Source organism: Eschrichtius robustus, chromosome 10, assembly GCF_028021215.1.
Source record: "Eschrichtius robustus isolate mEscRob2 chromosome 10, mEscRob2.pri, whole genome shotgun sequence".
NCBI lineage: Eukaryota > Metazoa > Chordata > Mammalia > Artiodactyla > Eschrichtiidae > Eschrichtius > Eschrichtius robustus.
Window position 1 is genome coordinate 36,444,772 of NC_090833.1, and position 19,603 is coordinate 36,464,374.

The 19,603-nt window shown below is 36.7% G+C and overlaps 1 protein-coding gene across 6 annotated transcripts in view; it reads left to right on the plus strand.

The window, feature by feature from the left end:
- RNF38 (ring finger protein 38) overlaps window positions 1-19,603 on the plus strand; it is a 122,568-nt gene that overhangs the window by 89,146 nt on the left and 13,819 nt on the right. For all 6 annotated transcript variants that reach the window (XM_068552297.1, XM_068552300.1, XM_068552294.1 and 3 more), the window contains 3 exons: window positions 2,300-2,513; window positions 17,591-17,758; window positions 18,979-19,149. In XM_068552297.1, the coding sequence (XP_068408398.1) occupies window positions 2,300-2,513; window positions 17,591-17,758; window positions 18,979-19,149 (553 nt within the window). The remainder of the gene's footprint in view (window positions 1-2,299; window positions 2,514-17,590; window positions 17,759-18,978; window positions 19,150-19,603) is intronic.

A 19,603-nucleotide genomic window follows, 5' to 3' on the forward strand; every position in this document is an offset into this window, starting at 1 on the left:
ACATAGATAAATTTTCTTGTTCTTTTCTCTTAGAGAGACTAAAAATAGTGTAGCAGTCAGCGCACTTACCTTCTAAATACCATTCCATAATCAAAGGAACCAGGGCTCTGGAGAACTTGTTAATTCCAGAGTTGGTATAGGGAAAATACAAGATAAGCCTAGAGCATATTGTCCATATAGTAAGGAACAATAGTAAAAGGGCACAGGAGCTAAACTGAAAGTGCTCCCATTGGACAAAGTTGAAATAATTTTAACAACAAAATAAAACAATAGTGTGGATTATAACCTAAAGAATAAAATAAATATCCATTAGTCCATACTCATAAATAAGTGAATAAACAAATAAATGGGAGAGAGGGAATAGTTCTTCCTTATGGAATTCCAATTAATACATGTGGAAGAAATGAGGGGAGTAGAAAATCACCATTAGAATATCATAATAGTGATAGCTAAAGGTCCATTCATGCATGCTAAAGTTATTGGCAAAACTTTTAGCAGAAGCAGAATATTTGCATGGTCTCAAAGTATCTCCCCCTCAAATATTTGGTAATTACAAAGGGAAGAATGGTGATTTTGTAGTAGAGGGTCTTGGCAGAAACCAATTTAGCCAAGTGATTGGTGTTAAATACATAGGCATGAGTGATGCATGTGATGTCATGTGCCCCTGGATACAATGCACTGAAAAGGGCCTATCACCTCTGTGATATCCTTTCCAGTAATGCATAACATCATGCAGATCATGCGAAAACATCAGACAAACCCGGGTTAAAGGATATTCTGCAGAGTAAATATGTCTTCAGAGGTATCAAGGTCGTGAAAGACTGAGAACTGTCATGGATTGGAGAAGACTAAGGAAACATGACCACTATATGCAATAATGGCATCCTGCACTGGATTTTTAGACCGTGAGGGGATATTGGTAGAAAAACTGGGTGAAGTCTGAATACATTCTGTTGTTTAGTTAACAGTATGATACCAAGGTTTATTTCTTAATTTTGATAATTTTTCTATTCTAATGGACATGAAGGAAAGCTGGGTGAGGGGTACGCAAAAATTATACTAAAATTATCTCAAAATAAAACATTAAAGTGAGTTCAAAGGTGGATGGCATCTGAAAATCAGTGGAATACAGTATGTGAGTTTTGAAGCAGAAATGCAAAAAAGTTACGCTGAAAATAAAGATAGAGGAAGCAGTGAATGGAGCGAGAACCTGGGGGTTAGTTTTAACAACTCTGTAGAGGAGTTGATGTTGCAAAGGAGTGTCCCTTATTGTTTTTAAGATTGGGCAGTTGAGAGTGAGAAGAAACAGATTTAGAGGTGCAGAGTGCAACAATTAAGGGAAAGGTGACCTGTCCTCAGTAAATACTGCTGAGGTGGCTGTGTGTAGCTGTGTCTTGAAGGGGGCTGTTCGGCCTCTTTTGCCTAATGTGGAGTACATTTTTAATGAGGCCTGCTGCGTTTTCGAATTGGTTATGCGTGCTGAGCCATTGTAAAAAGCAGTGGAGCTGAATTGTGGAATTGTAGGGAAGTGGAAGATGGAAGTCTACTCATGATAACTTGTTATTTGTGTTAAACTATGTCCATGACAAGTGCATGGGGAGTAAAAGTGGTTTCCTTCAGTGACCAGATTCTACCTAAAAATTCTGTATATTACTGGAACATTTATGCTGATGCTATTTTGCCATCATTTCCATTCTCAGCATTTACCCAATTACTCGATTATTTGCAGTTGTCAACAAATTAAATGTTCTTTAGTTTTTTCATGTATTTTCTACTCTCATTTTTTTAAATTGTCATTTTGGGCATATAGGAACTATGTCTTTTCTATGTGTCTTAGCCAGATAGACAACATAAAATGTCCATTAGGCATATGTGGATTACGGCCAAGGTACATATGCAAATTAAAATTTGTTCTAAAATGTTTATAAAATAAAGGAGGCAAAATAATAGGTTAAACCATATGAAATTGCTGATATTTGACTATATTTGCCTATAAAAGGATCAATTTTATACAATTAAACCCCCTCCCCCAAAATGACAGTGATTGGCTATTGATTTCTAAATAATCTCAGAGCTGAATATCAATTTTGTTTACTTCTGTTATTTTTTAAAAAACATATACATTCTATTTAAATTTGTAAGTGTTCAGAGCTGATCATGAACCACAGCAATTCTTTAATACTCAAGCCTACCTTAGCATATACTACTAATGGATTACAACGAGAGACAATACAGAATCCTGATGGATCACAACAGTAAACATTATAACAACCTTTTTGACATTTTTGCTATATTACAGTCCTCCTGTCAGGCGCCAGAGAGGAAGAAGGGATCGTCTGTCTCGACATAATTCCATTAGTCAAGATGAAAATTATCACCATCTCCCCTATGCACAGCAGCAAGCAATAGAGGAACCTCGAGCCTTCCACCCTCCGAATGTATCTCCCCGTCTATTACACCCTGCTGCTCATCCACCCCAGCAGAATGCAGTAATGGTTGACATACATGATCAGGTATAGTAACAGAATGCCCAGGAAATACAGATGCTGAAAGTTGGTAGCAGTTTATTGAGGTTGGTTGGTTTTTGTTGTAGATTTCTTTTAATTTTACCTAAAAGGAAACAATTTTACCCAAAATGAAGCTATTTTAGGTAAGTTCATCATTCTTCACTGAGGATTAAAATTTAAATTCTACACAGCTTCCTTAGAAGAAAGTTGAACTTTAAAAAATTAGAATCAAGGTTGTGAAAGCTCAGAATGACTTCATTGTAATAGTTGGTTTAAAATGATGAATATAGGATTTATAGCGGATATCAGACAGCTGGTGGTTTGAGTCTATATTCCTGTTTCCCTCTCCCTTCCGGTTTCTTCTGGAGTAATTGAGTAGGCAAGACAGTTGGGTGCATCTTTGCTGACAAGTTTCTCTAGGTCTCCACCGAGATGACAGGTACAGAGCTTCCTTTCCCTTTGTTCCTTCCAGGAACTGAGGGACTAGCTGAGAAGAGGGTTTGCCAGTCCTTAGAGCCTGAGACCAAAATTGTATGATTCTCTGAGGTCAAAAAAGACACAAATCTAGGGACTTCCCTGGTGGTCCAGTGGGTAAGACTCCATGCTCCCAATGCAGGGGGCCGGGTTCAATCCCTGGTGGGGGAACTAGATCCCACATGCATGCCGCAACTAAAAGATCCTGCATGCCACGACTAAGACTCGGCGCAGACAAAATAAATAAGTAAATATTATTAAAAAGAAAGACAAATCTAGACATATTCTTATAAAGTTTCTGGATTTTAAGGATAAGGAAAAAAAATCTTCCAAGTTTATAGACAGCAGAAATTACAAAGGAAAGGAAATCAAATCAGACTAGCGTTTGATTTTTTTTTTTAAATCTACTGTACTGGATGATGGAAAACAAAGTACCGTATACTGACAGTTGAAAGAAAATATGATTTTGCTCAGACATCCTTCTTCCTTCAGCCATGTTCTTTCGCTTTATGTTCATGAAACACTTTTAAAAAATTAATCACATAATAGTAAGTTTTAAAAAGAAAAGTTTTGGGGCTTCCCTGATGGCGCAGTGGTTGAGTCTGCCTGCCAGTGCAGGGGACACGGGTTTGAGCCCTGGTCTGGGAGGATCCCACATGCCGCGGAGCGGCTAGGCCCATGAGCCACAAATACTGAGCCTGCACGTCTGGAGCCTGTGCTCCGCAATAAGGGAGGCCGCGGCGGTGAGAGGCCCGCGCACCACAATGAGGAGTGGCCCCCGCTCGCCGCAACTGGAGAAAGCCCTCGCACAGAAACAAAGACCCAACACACACACACACACACACACACACACACACAAATAAATAAATAAATAAATAAATAAATAAATATATTTATTTATTTATTTATTTATTTAAAAAAGAAAAAAGAAAAGTTTTTCCAGACCATATTTTTTGTGGTCATAATCTGATAAAACTGTAAATCATAAGTTTTAAAAAAAAGATTTTAAAAAATGACACTGAAATATTTGAGGCAAGGTTGTAAAGGAAAAATCTTCATACCATAGTCAGTGGGACAGGCCAAAGCTGTTCTCCAAGAAATTTTTATAAACCTTCATTATGAACACTTAATTGCTTGAGTAATTAGGGTGAAATGTTACAGAATAAAGCAACAGGAATTGGGATGAATAACTTACCAGGCAAACAACTAAAATTAATGATTTGAAAATCTATTCTTTTAATAAGAGAAGTAGCACAAAGAAAACCCAATCCTAGTGCTTTGAAAAGTTGGTAAGGATGGCACACCTCTTCTGAGCTTGGTTATAGAAAAAAGAACAAATGTAAAGAAGAGCAGGAATGATAAAAAGACATATCTCTATATGTAGGAAACATTCAAAGAGTTTTTTCAGTTGTAAAATGAAAATAGTACCTGTTTCATAAGGGATGTTGAAAGAATTAAGAGTTAATCCATTCTGAGCACTTAAACTAGTGCAAGTGGTAAGTGCTCAAGTATTGCTTCATTATTAACTATTATAATGAAATTTTGTATATAACCCTGGGGGGGGGGAAGAAAACTTAAAGGAAGTTCTGAAAATTGACCCAAGAATAACAGGAAAATTTGAATTACCACAGAAGTGTGAAAGCTAATCAGAGATTTACCGAGGCACGGTGACAAGATAGCTTCACAGCTGTTTTCTCTAACCTTTAGAAAGCGCTCAAATAATTCCAGGCGGCTTTTTTTTTTTTTTTTTAAGTCTCTCTATTTTGTGAAACCAGCGTAGTTTTAATACCAAAAGCAAATAAAGACAGTAATCCCCCCAAACTCCCTGATGCATAGGCAGAATTTCTAAATAGATGTTTGGAAAATACACTATAGCACCATATCAAAAGAGTAATAAACTGTGACCAAATAAGATCTATTCCAAGTAAGAGACGATAGTTTTGTATGAAAATCATACCGCATCAGCAAATAATAGAAGAAAAAGCATATGATTATAATCAAAAGATGTTGAAAAGTCAGTTAAAGTTTACTAAGAACTCTAACAAAATAGAGCAAGAAGGAAATTAATTATAATAAATAAAACTAATAGCAAGTATCCTAATCTGTGAGTGACAAATCAGCAACTAGAGAGATACTTGGCTCTGTTCGTTTTTATTCAGTGTTATGTTAGGAGTTCTACCAAATGCAGAATGATATTGTAATGGATATAAAACATTGAAAGAGATCGTTGTATCTTTCTCCCTCTCATTATATAATTGTAGTAGAAGAAAACACAAGATATTCTAGTTTGAAAGAATTTGATACAGTGCCTAAATGCAAATTAAATGTACAGAAAACAATAACTTACGTCGATCAGCAGATGAATAGATGCAATACGGTATATCTGTGCAGTGGAATATTATTCACTCAAAAAGTAGTGAAGTACTAATTCATGATACTGCATGGATTAACTTTGAAAACATGCTTAGTAAAAGAAGCCAGTCACAAAAGGCCACAGATTCACAGTTTGTATGATTTCATTTATATGAAATGTCTAAAATAGGCAAATCCATAGAAACAAAGTATGAATGAAGTGATTGCTTATCATTAGTAGAATAGTAGAATAAATTAGGATACCTTCATACCATGGAATGTAACTGTTACAAAGAATTACTTAGAATTATGCCAGGAATGTGAGTGATATCTGCAAGATACTGTTGAGCAAGAAAAACAAAATTGAGGAAAGTGTTATGTTAATTTTGTAAAACATGGTGATTAAATATTTGTATACATAGGACTCTGAACATAAAGAAAAATACAGAGAAATATATACTAGGCGTGAGGGGGGCGAGTGCTAAAGTGAAGGGAAAGGGAAGGAGGGTAGAGATGGAACCAAAGAAAGAAAAGGAAAAGACTTAATTTCAGAAAAGATGGTATCTCGTTTGTGTAAAGTTACTTATTGGGTCTACATATTGAAACAATTGCGTATGTAAACACCAGAACAACATAAGACATAGAAAACCTGAACAGACCAATAGCTATGGAAGAAATTAAAGGCATAATAAAAAACCTGTCTTTATAGATTACATCTGAATTCTGTCTAATCTCTATAAAGAACTGAAAGTTCCAATTTAAACTATTCCAGATTATAGACAAAGATAGAAATTTTCAAAGTATATTTTGTGAAGCTTACATAACCTTAATAATAAAACCTCAGACAGTACAACAGATGAAAGCGTTCAGCTAGTTTCCCTCTTGAATACAGATGCAGATACTTTAAATAATAAACCATAGCTAGTGTTATACTAAAATAGTCTATTAGCAAAGTTGAAATAATGATTATTAGAGTTTATCCTGGCAATGCAGGATAAGTTCAACATCAGGAAAACTTTTTTTTGTTTGTTTTTGTTTTGTTTTGTTTTGGGCTGCATTGGTGCTGCTTCGTTGCTGTGCGCGGGCTTTCTCTAGTTGCGGCGAGAGGGGGCTACTCTTTGTTGCTGTGCGTGGGCTTCTCGTTGCAGTGACTTCTCTTGTTGTGGAGCACAGGCTCCAGGCTCACGGGCTTCAGTAGTTGCAGCACGCGGGCTCAGTAGTTGTGGCTCACAGGCTCTAGAGCGCAGGCTCAGTAGTTGTGGTACATAGGCTTAGTTGCCCCGTGGTAGGTGGGATCTTCTCGGACCAGTGCTCAAATCTGTGTCTCCTGCATTGGCAGACGGATTCTTAACCACTGCGCCACCAGGGAAGCCCAGGAAATCTTTTAAGGTAATAGATTTCATCAACACTCTAAAGGGAGAATATTTTGTTAATAGATGCAAAAATATAAAATTTAGCCATCATTCATGTCCAATAAAAGGTCTTACAATGGAAAAGGGAGTTTTATTTTCTAGAGCTGGTAGGCAGGGTTATTGAGAGCATCCCCATTGATTGAAGACAATTGACTATACTAGATAAATTATTAACAGTATCCTAAAAGCATCAAAAGAGCCTAAAGATCAGAAGGAATTGGCAGGTCAAAATTTAAGGGAGAGTAGGGATGCTAGTTCTATCCTGAAGGCATTTTGTTCATTTATGCAAACTTGAACTTCAATTTTAAGTCCCATCATGAGGCACAAGAGAACAGGAATCAGAGACCACTAAGTTTAAGGAGTCCCTTCCTACATAGATGACCCTTCTTACATAAAATAGGCACCTTAGAGGGCTGTATCCTTAGAATAAGAGTGACCAGAAACAAATGTAATTTGGGGCCAAATTCACATCAGACTGTGAAATTAGTGAAAGTACTTTGGACTTCAGGGGCCTAGAAAACATGCAGATTCTCTTTGGAGGAAGAAATCTTCAGGCTAGTTTTCAAAGAATTCCCTCCAGTAAATTTTCAAGGACAGTAAGCAGTAAACAAAGTTAACCAAGTACGTGAGGAAAAAAGGACTACAAATGAAAACCAACAGAAATAGATCTACAGTGAGTTCACATAACCTATTTCTTTGTGGTTTTTTTTTTGATCTTTATTGGAGTATAATTGCTTCACAATACTGTGTTAGTTTCTGTTGCACAACAAAGCGTGTCAGCCATATGTATACACATGTCCCCCTATCCCCTCCCTCTTTAGCCTCCCTCCCATCCTCCCTATCCCACCCTTCTAGGTCATCTCAAAGTACCAAGCCAGTCTCCCTGTGCCATGCTGCTGCTTCTCACCAGCCAGCTGTTTTACATTCAGTAGTGTATATATGTCAATGCTACTCTCACTTTGCCACAGGTTCACTCTCCTACCCCATGTCCTCAAGTCCATTTTCTGTGTCTACCTCTTTATTCCTGCCCTGCAACTATGTTCATCAGTACCTTTTTTTTTTTTTTTAGATTCCATATATATGCGTTAGCATACAGTATTTGTTTTTCTCTTTCTGGCTTACTTCACTCTGTATGACAGACTCTAGGTCCATCCACCTCACTGCAAATAACTCAATTTCGTTTCTTTTCATGGTTGAGTAATATTCCATTGTATATATGTGCCACATCTTCATTATCCATTCATCTGTCGATGGACATTTAGGTTGCTTCCGTGTCCTGGCTATTGTAAATAGTGCTGCAGTGAACATTGTGGTACATGTCTCTTTCTGAATTATGGTTTTCTCAGGGTATATGCCCAGTAGTGGGATTGCTGGGTCATATGGTAGTTCTATTTTTAGTTATTTAAGGAACCTCCATACTGTTCTCCATAGTGGCTGTATCAGTTTACATTCCTACCAACAGTGCAAGAGGGTTCCCTTTTCTCCACACCCTCTCTGGCATTTACTGTTTGTAGATTTTTTGATGATGGTCATTCTGAGCGTCATGAGGTGATACCTCATTGTAGTTTTGATTTGCATTTCTCTAATATTAATTAGTGATGTTGAGCATCTTTTCATGTGCCTCTTGGCCATCTGTATGTCTTCCTTGGTGAAATGTCTGTTTAGGTCTTCCACTCAGTTTTTAACTGGACTGTTTGTTTTTTTGATATTGAGCTCCATGAGCTGTTTGTATATTTTGGAAGTTAATCCTTTGTTGTTTCATTTGCGAATATTTTCTACCATTCTCACGGTTGTCTTTTTGTCTTGTTTATGGTTTCCTTTGCTGTGCAAAAGCTTTTAAGTTTAATTAAGTGCAGTTTGTTTATTTTTGTTTTTATTTCTGTTACTCTAGGAGGTGGGTCAAAAAAGATCTTGCTGTGGTTTATGTCAAAGAGTGTTTTTCCTGTGTTTTCCTCTAAGAGTTTTATAAGTGTCTGGTCTTACATTTAAGTCTTTAATCCGTTTGGAGTTTATTTTTGTGTATGGTGTTAGGGAGTGTTCTAATTTCATTCTTTTACATGTAGCTGCCCAGTTTTCCCAGCACCACTTATTGAAGAGGCTGTCTTTTCTCCATTGTATGTTCTTGCCTCCTTTGTTGTAAATTAGGTGCCCATATGTGCGTGGGTTTATCTCTGGGCATTCTATCTTGTACCATTGATCTATATTTCTGTTTTTGTGCCAGTACCATACTGTCTTGAATACTGTAGCTTTGTGGTATAGTTTGAAGTCGGGGAGCCGGATTCCTCCAACTCTGTTTTTCTTTCTCAAGATTACTTTGGCTATTCGGGATCTTTTGTGTTTCCATACGAATTGTAAAGTTTTTTGTTCTAATTCTGTGAAGGATGCCATTGGTAGTTTGATAGGGATTGCATTGAATCTGTCGATTGCTTTGGGTAGTATAGTCATTTTCACAATATTGATTCTTCCAATCCAAGAACATGGTATATTTCTCCATCTGTTTATGTCATTTTTGATATCTTTCATCAGTGTTTTGTAGTTTTCTGAGTTACAAGTCTTTTGCCTCCTTAGGCAGGTTTATTCCTAGGTATTTTATTCTTTTTGTTGCAATGGTAAATGGGAGTGTTTCCTTAATTTCTCTTTCTGATTTTTCGTTGTTGGTGTATAGGAATGCCAGAGATTTCTGTGCATTAATTTTGTATCCTGCAACCTTACTGAATTCATTGATTAGTTCTAGTAGTTTTCTGGTGGCATCTTAGGATTTTCTATGTATAGTATCATGTCATCTGCAAACGGTGACCGTTTTACTGCTTCTTTTCAATTTGTATTCCTTTTATTTTTCTTGTCTGATTGCCATGGCTAGGACTTCCAAAACCATGTTGAATAATAGTGGCAAGAGTGGACATCCTTGTCTTGTTCCTGATCTTAGTGGAAATGCTTTCAGTTTTTCACCATTGAGTATGATGCTTGCTGTGGGTTTGTCATATATGGCCTTTATTATGTTGAGGTAGGTTCCCTCTATGCCCATTTTCTGGAGAGTTTTTATCATAAATGGGTGTTGAATTTTGTCAAAAGCTTTTTCTGCATCTATTGAGATGATCATATGGTTTTTATTCCTTAATTTGTTAATGCGGTGTATCACATTGATTGATTTGCGTATATTGAAGAATGCTTGCATCCCTGGGATAAATCCCACTTGATCGTGGTGTATGATCCTTTTAATGTGCTGTTGGATTCTGTTTGCTAGTATTTTGTTCAGGATGTTTGCATCTATGTTCATCAGTGATATTGGTCTATAATTTTCTTTTTTTGTGATATCTTTTTCTGGTTTTGGTATCAGGGTGATGGTGGCTTCATAGAATGAATTTGGGAGTGTTTTTCCCGCTGCAATTTTTTGGAAGAGTTTGAGAAGGATCGGTATTAGCTCTTCTTTACATGTTTGATAGAATTCACCTGTGAAGCCATCTGGTCCTGGACTTTTGTTTGTTGGAAGATTTTTAATTATGGTTTCAATTTCATTACTTATGTTAAGTCTGTTTATATTTTCTAATTCTTCCTGGTTCAGTCTTGTAAAATTGTACCTTTCCAAGAATTTGTCCATTTCTTCATGGTTGTCCATTTTATTGGCATATAGTTGTTTGTAGTAGTCTTTTATAAAACTTTGTATTTCTGCAGTGTCAGTTGTGATTTCTCTTTTTTCATTTCTAATTTTATTGATATGCGTCCTCTCCCTTTTTTCTTGATGAGTCTGGCTAAGGGTTTATCAATTTTGTTTATCTTCTCAAAGAACCAGGTTTTAGTTTTATTGATCTTTGCTGTTGTTTTCTTTGTTTATATTTCATTTATTTCTGCTCTGATCTTTATGATTTCTTTCCTTCTACTGACTTTGGGTTTTCTTTGTTCTTCTTTCTCTAGTTGTTTTAAGTGTAGGGTTAGATTGTTTATTCGAGATTTTTCTTGTTTCTTGAGGTGAGATTGAATTGCTATAAACTTCCCTCTTAGAACTACTTTTGCTGCGTCCCATAGGTTTAGGGTGGTCGTATTTTCGTTGTCATTTGTTTCTATGTATTTTTAAATCTCTTCTTTGATTTCTTCAGTGACCTCTTGGTTATTGAGTAGCACACTGTTTAGCCTCCATGTATTTGTGTTTTTACAGGTTTTTTCCTGTAATTGATTACCAATCTCATAGCGTTGTGGTCAGAAAAGATGCTTGCTATGATTTCAGTTTTCTTAAATTTTCCTAGGCTTGATTTGTGACCCAAGATGTGATCTGTCCTGGAGGATGTTCCATGTCCACTTGAGAAGAAAGTGTATTCTGCCACTTGTGGGTGTAGTGTTCTATAAATGTCCATTAGATCTGTCTGATCTATTGTGTCATTTAAAGCTTGTGTTTCCTTCTTTATTTTCTGTTTGGATGATCTGTCCATTGGTGTAAGTGGGGTGTTAAAGTCCCCTACTGTTATTGTGTTACTGTCGATCTCTCCTTTCGTGGTTGTTAGCATTTGCCTTATGTATTGAAGTGCTCCGAAGTTGGGTGCATAAACATTTATGATTGTTATATCTTATTCTTAGATTGATCCTTTGATCATTATGTAGTGTCCCTCCTTAGCCCTTGTAACAGTCTTTATTTTAAAGTCTATTTTATCTGATACGAGTATTGCTACTCCAGCTTCCTTTTGATTTCCATTTGCATGGGATATCTTTTTCCATCCCTTCACTTTCAGTCTGTATTTGTCCCTAGGTCTGAAGTGGGTCTCTTGTAGACAGCATATATATGGGTCTTGTTTTTGTATCCATTCAGCCAGTCTGTGCCTTTTGGTTGGGGCATCTAATCCATTTACATTCAGGTTTATTGTTGATATGTATGTTCCTATTACCGTTCTCTTAATTGTTTTGGGTTTGTTTTTGTGGGTCCTTTTCTTCTCTTGTGTTTCCCGCTTAGAGAAGTTTCTTTAGCATTTGTTGTAAAGTTGGTTTGGTGGTGCTGAATTCTCTTAGCTTTTGCTTGTCTGAAAAGCTTTTGACTTCTCCGTAGGATCTGAATGAGATCCTTGGTCTTGGTTGTAGGTTTTTGTCTTTCATTACTTTAAGTATATTCTGCCACTCCCTTCTGGCCTTCAGAATTTCTGCTGAAAAATCAGCTGATAACCTTATAGGGATTCCTTTGTATGTTATTTTTTGTTTTTCCCTTGCTGCTTTTAATATTTTTTCTTTGAATGTAATTTTTGTTAGTTTGATTAATATGTGTCTTGCTGTGTTTTTCCTAGGGTTTATCCTGTATGGGACTCTGTGCTTCCTGGACTTGGGTTACTATTTCCTTTCCCATGTTAGGGAAGTTTTCACCTATAATCTCTTCAGATATTTTCTCAGACCCTTTTTCTCTTCTTCTTCTGGGACCCCTATAATTCGAATGTTGGTGCATTTAATATTGTCCCAGAGGTCTGTGAGATTGTCTTCAGTTCTTTTCATTCTTATTTCTTTATTCTGCTCCTCAGCAGTTATTTCCACCATTTTGTCTTCCAGCTCACTTATTCATTCTTCTGCCTCAGTTATTCTGTTATTGATTCCTTCTAGTGTATTTTTCATTTCAGTTATTATGTTGTTCATCTCTGTTTGTTTGTTCTTTAGTTCTTCTAGATCTTTGTTAAACATTTCTTGTATTTTCTCAATCGTGCCTCCATCCTATTTCCGAGGTTCTGGATCTTCTTTACTGTCATTACTCTGAATTCTTTTTCAAGTAGATTGCCTGTTTCCTCTTCATTTATTTGGTCTTATAGGTTTTTACCTTGCTCCTTCATCTGTAACATATTTTTTTGCGTCCTCTCTCTCTCTTTTTTTTTTTTATGAATGGGATTGTGATCCTGTCTTAATGGTTGTTTGGCCTGAGGCTTCTAACACTGCGGTTTGTAGGCTGTTGGGTAGAGCTGGGTCTTGGTGCTGAGATGAGGAACTCTGTGAGACCTCACTCTGATGCATGTTCCCTGGGATCTGAAGTTCTCTGCTAGTCCAGTGGTTTGGACTCAGAGCTCCCACCGCAGGAGCTTCAGCCCAACCCCAGGCTTGTGAACCAAGATCCCGCAAGCCGCCTGGGGCACGGTGGTGGGGGTGGGGACCACAACAATAACAAAGTAAAAAATAAAATTAGACGAGGAAACTGACAGATATGTTAGGAAGAATATAAAAATAAAAATATAGATGAATCAACAACTGGAAGGTACATCAGTACCACAGTAGTAAAAAGGAGGGGGGAAAAGGAAAAAAAGGTGGGGGGAGGCCTTGGCTGTGGAGGGCGGGGCCTAAGCAAGGGCGAGGTTTGGGCAGTGGGTGGGGCCAATGCTCAGGACCCACAGGGCTGGAAAAGGCCCTGGGGGCTGTGGGGGGGTGGGGCTTAGGCTCAAGGAACAGAAAGGACCCAGGTGTGCCCCCCACCTCTGGTCTCAGAGGGCAGGGGACCTCACCTGGGAGCCCAGCAGGCTTCCTGGGCTCGAGTGGGTGGGGCAAACTCCCTCCCACCTCTCCTGCTCCTCTGGTCTGGGAGGGCCCCTCGCGCCTGCCTCTCCTGATTTCCACGGCCTGGACGGGGCCTTGGAGGGCAGGGGACCTGCCTGGGAGCTCAGCAGGCTCCCTGGCCCGTGTGGGCCAGGCGATTGCCCTCTGCTTCTCTCATGCTCTTCCCGTAGAGTCCGTCCCACCTGCCTCTCCTGATCTCCCCGGCCTCAGGGGCACTGATCCTGTCTGGCCTCCACTTCTCCTCCCCACTCAGTCCCCCTACATCCTACTAGTTCACTTTGGGGTTCCTCCCATCTCCTTGGGCGTCAGAGTCCCCCACCAGTGGCCGGCAGGTGCCCTAGTTGTGGGGAGATGCTAGCTCCACGTATTCCCACACAGCCATCTTCTATGTTTGTTGCACATAACCTATTTCAAACAGCATAATTAACGGTAAAACTTTGAGTGCTTTGAGTGTTGTCTTTTAGAAATAAGTTCTGAAATATTTATGAAGTGATAGGTTCCTGGGATTTGCTTTAGCAAAGTACAGGAAAGGGAGAAGTTGATGGGAGTGGATTGGATATATGGTTTTGTGGTTTTGGAGGCTATGTGCTAGATATGGGGGTTCATTATACTGGTATTGAGCATATTTGAAATTCTCCATAATAAATATGCAAATAAGAAAGTAAAATTGAAAAATCAAAATAATATGAAGGAAGTTAAGAATCTTAACAAAAGATGTTCAAGTCCTCTATGTAGAAGATTACAAAACTGTCTAAATACTAAAAGATTTGGCTTGAAAGAGCCAAATTTGTAAAAACTGTCTGCTTTCAAAACTGACATACAGGGTGTGTAGAATTAGTGTACTCCCAAGCAGATTTCCAGTAAGTTTTTTGATGTAACTTGAGAAGCTGATTCTGCAATTTCTATGGCATTTTAAAGGACCTGGGATTATCCAGAGCAGGGAAAAGCAAAGTATTGCTGGCTGTTTTTGTAGAGTTTTATTGGAGTACAACTATGCTTATTTATTTATCTGTCATTTGTGGCTGCTTTTTGCAGGGACCAGGATGGCCCACAAGCTTAAAGTATTTACTTTTCTGGCCCTTTATGAAATAGTTGGCCAACTAATGCTCTGGTCTAGAATCTCTAAGGCCACTTGGTCCTCAAAGTATGTCTTGGATCAGCTGATCAGCAGCAGCAGCATCACCTAGACATTTGTTAAAAATGCAAATTCTCAGACTATACAATAGACTTACTAGGTAAGGGATCCAGCAATCTCTTTTAACCCAGGTGATTCTAATGCACACTACAATTAAGAGAACCTCTGGTGTATAATTCTGAAGTAGAACAAGGTGGGTAGAGTAGCTCTTCCAATTATTAGGACTAATTATAAAGCTGTATGAAGGTATTTTTGCCAGAATAATTAAATATGCTAGTGAAATAGAATATAAAGCCCAGAGATAAACTAACAGGTTTAAGAATACTTTATATGTGATATATAACTGCAGATGAGTTGGGAGAAGACAGAATTTTTAATAAATGATGCTGGGACAATTAGATATCCAAATGAAAACATGAAACTGGATCCTTTATCTCATACCATCCACAAATGTCAGTTCCAGGTGGATTAAAGACGTAAATGTTAATGGCAATATAAGCTTTTAAGAAAGTAAAATGGGAATGGCTTCATGACCTTAAGTAGGGAAGGCTTTCTTTAAGACATAGGAAAAGCACTAACTATACAGAGAACTGTTGATAAATTAAAGAATTTGTGTTCATTGTGAGAAATAGACTTAGACATATATTTTGGTCACTTAATTTTTGGCAAAAATGCCAAGGGAATTCCAGGAGAGAAGGGAAGGTCTTTTTCAGTAATGGTGTGGAAACAACTGGATATCTATGTGGATAAATTTGAACCTTGGCTTCTACTTCATATAGTACACAAAAATAAAGTTGGTTTCTAGATTTAAATGTGAAAGATAAAGAAAATAAAAGAGATGTCTTCATAAGGTAGGCAAAGATTTCTTAAACAGGATATATAAAGTACTAGCTGCTTGATAAAACACCAACATACTGGATTTCATTAAAATAAAAAATTTCTGCTCATCCAAAAGACAGTATTTTAAAGGTGAAAAAGCAAGCCACTGTCTGGAAGAAAATATTCACAATACTATTTCTGAGAAAGGACTAGAATCCAGAACACTAAAAAAAATTTTGTATACATATCCATTAAAATCAGATCTAAGATAGGTGCCTGTGAGCATCATTTTTGAAGGTTCTTCATTAGTAATGCAGAAAGACAAGAGTAAATAATTGTGTTGAGTCTTAGCATACATATGTATACATAGAAAAGGAGATTCTAATTTTTAAAAGTACTAGAATTAAAAAATTGGATAACGTTGTTAGATTCGAGAAACATAAAATTAGTAACTTTTCTCATTACTAGCACTTAACCAATTTGACGTGGGGACTTCCCTGGCGATCCAGTGGTTAAGACTCGGAGCTTCCACTGCAGGAGACAAGTGTTTGATCCCTGGTCGGGGGACTAAGATCCCGCACGCCGCGTGGTATGGCCAAAAAAGAAAAAGAAAGAAGAAAAAAGGCAATTTGACATGGAAATAGAGAAAAATAACCTATCAGCAATATAACAAAGTCTACAAACTTAAAAAAGAATTTTGAGGAATAAATTTAATAAGAATAATATAATCTTTATGAAGAAAGCTAATTTCTTGAAGGTACAGTACTGTAGTATTGAACATGTAATGACATGATATTCCAATGAAAAGCTGTAGTATAAAATTATGTCCTTTGTAAAATAACATTTAATACAATTAATATAAATTAGGATTCCAGTGGGTTTTGAAACTGGATAAAATTACTTGAGGTTATTTACATAAGAATAAATGTGTGAAAATGGCCCAAAAGTAAAATGAAAAGAAAGTATGGTAATGAGAAGAATTTGTCTTACTAGATACTAACTTTTCTAATAAGATACTAGAATTGACACAGCACAAATTTGGCAGAAAATAGATCCAGGTATGTTTGGGAAGTTATTGACGGAAAAAAGATGTATTTCAGTTTAGAGGAAAAGGGAGGGTTTATTTACCATTAAACAAAGGGTTTAACAGCAGATAAAAAACATAGACTGGGAAAATATTTTTGTTACACATATCTCTAATTAGAAAGCCAAACTATAATGTTAATCAACAGCCTTGTAGAAAGTGGGCAGTGAGCAGAGGATATAGATTATTTACATAAATCTGTAATGGTTAATAAACATATTAAAAGATGTTCAACCTTTCTAATCAGAGAAATGCAAATTTAAAGGAAGCCGGTTGTGATACTGTTTTTTTAACCTCCCCCATTCTTCTAGTAGGTAAGCATGCTTGTAATGCAAATGCATCTACCTGGAATGGAGGTGCTGGGAGTCCTATTGTTACTGTTGGGATTGTGACTTAATCCATCCAGATTTTTGCTAAAGTTTAAAATACATTCACCCCTTTACCCAGTCACCCCTATGAAATAAATGAAACTAATATGTAAGGATATATGTTCAGTGACATTTTTTATGGTTGTATTTGAATTGGTAAAAAGAGTGAATACAACTTGAATGTCCATTAGTATATAAATGATAGGACTGTGTTAAAGTGATGAGTGTACTTGAAATATCTTGTTAGTGTCAAAAAGAATGAATTGCTTTCAATTTCCTTGAAGAGATATCTCCAATATTAATTGAAAAAAGTAAGTTGCAGGGTAATATCTCATTTCTGTTAAGAACAAAACCAAACATGACAATAGTTAATGGGTAATCATGCTCGCATATGTTTATATACTCATGGTGAATGATGTGGGAGAACACATTATTAATATTGATTTCTTCCAGATAGGTAGGGTGGGAATAAAACTGGCCAGGAGAGAAGGAAATTATTTAACTTTTTAAAAATACTATCAATACTTTACATTGTTTCACTAGTTGCAATTAAACAAAAGTTTTTTTTTCTGTTGAATGTGACCAGGTTATTAGAAGATATGTTTCATTTTTCCAAATGTCCTCTTTAGAAAAGTTTTCTGCTCTTTAGAGCAGGCTAGAAGAGTTAATATAGCAATTCATTATTCTCCTGGACTTTTTAAGTCTTTTTGAGGGAAGACTTTAGACCCAGGTCACTGGGTATCATATAGTACTCTTGAAACAGTCACCTTTTTTTTCTTTTGACGAGAATATTTTGGTTGAAACTGTAGTACATTGTGAAAATATGTGCAGTGAAGAGGAGAATCAATAAATGCCCAGATCTTAATTTTTAATAGTTGATGTTTTATCCAAACAGTTATAAGTTCTAATGTTCTGTTTTTCTTTCCTAATAGCTCCATCAGGGCACTGTTCCTGTTTCTTACACAGTAACAACAGTGGCACCACATGGGATTCCCCTCTGCACAGGCCAGCACATCCCTGCTTGCAGTACACAGCAGGTCCCAGGATGCTCTGTGGTTTTCAGTGGACAGCACCTCCCTGTCTGTAGTGTGCCTCCTCCAGTAAGTCTGTGCAGTCCTTCTGTAGAGTGGCTAAATGTGTTATATAAGCAAAACCTGAGAGACTTGTACCTTTTCACTTTCAATTAAAAAAGGCAATTTTATTGCAACAGAAATCTCAATAGCACCTGTACAGTAACAGTTTAATAAAATTAGCTTTAAAACTTGATATGTTTTTACATTAATTAAATTACACATATTTTAATATCCTTTGAAGGTCAAAGCATGTTCCTCACATATCAGCACTTTATAATTAAACCTTGATAAAGATTGGGCTTGGGGTTTTAACATAGGATATTGGACTGGTTAGTAATAAAGTCTCAGAGACTTTAGTGATCAACATTAATAGTCTCAGCACTTACTGGGTTTTAACAGGCACTTTGAATACTTGGTCTTACTTATTCCTCACTATAGGAAGCCTGATGAAACTGAAAATGACTTGCTTAGTATCAGAGAGAAAATTAGCTTGAGAAAACGGGGGTTCACGCTCACTTCTTTCTGCCTCTTACAAGCTATGCTTTATCCTTTACCAGACCCCAGTCTAGCCTCCTTATTTCAAAAATGAGGTTGCTGAAAACCAGAGGATTTAAATGACTTGCTGAAGGTCAATAATGTCTTCAAAGTAAATCACTTTGCTAAATCTTAATATAATCCTAATATCCCTGTTTGAATTTGAGATTAAAACAAACACATACATACAAACACCAACACCAATTTAACAGATTAATTTACCCATGCTTGGTTTCTCAGTAATAGATTGTAGAACCAGTGTTCTAAATTAGCAGACTAAAATATTGAGAGACCATAAAGCATTTAGTTGTGAGTTGGGCTCTTAGAAATAAAAAAATCTACAAGATTGAAAAGGAAAGCTTCTTGGAAAGTAGTAATATCTGCTATATTTTAAACCAAGTGGAAAGAGATTCCTCTTCTTTGCAGCACTTTCCCTCCATTTCATAGGTGTTACAAAAGCTTAAGTAAAAGGTAGGTGTTTTGACTGATTTATAAGAACTATATAAGATCCAGAATAACTACTAGTTACCATTATTTTACTAACAGATGCAAAAATACACTAGTATTTCATTGTTAATATAGGCTATTAAAACATTTTGGTATGATTTTTGGGAAGGATATGACAATAGCATTTCAATCTCACTGTATAGGTTTTTTAAAAATTAATTATATATTCTAATACTTTTAACAAAAAATAATGATTTCTCTTACAGATGCTTCAAGCGTGTTCAGTTCAGCACTTACCAGTACCATACGCTGCGTTTCCACCCCTTATTTCTAGCGATCCATTTCTTTTACATCCTCCTCACCTTTCTCCCCATCATCCTCCTCATTTGCCACCTCCAGGCCAGTTTGTCCCTTTTCAAACACAGCAGTCACGATCGGTAGGTATCTCTACTCTTATATCTTTAACTTTCACAGAATGTTTAGACCTAAAAGACAGATTAATTCAGTAGATGTAAGTTGTTACCATTTAAAAATTATAACTTAGGCACTTCTCTGGTTCTTAAAAGAATTAAGGAATCCCCACTGATACAAATATATATAGATATAATTTACCTAGAATTATCTTGGCTTCTTAAGTTTTTCTAGTTATTTTATATGTTACTTATCTAATCATATTTGTCCTTTCGTATCTGCAGTCCTTTGGGTAGTAAATCTAAAAAAAAATACAGTCTGGTTTTTCCTTTCATGTGTTTCTAAAATGGAAAATGAAAATATTATAAAATTATTTATACTTGTTAGAATAATATTTATATTCATTTAGGCAAGTAAAGTAATCCTTTGAACCGCAATTGTATTTTCCAAAGGCTGGTTTTCTACTGTGTTTTGATGAAA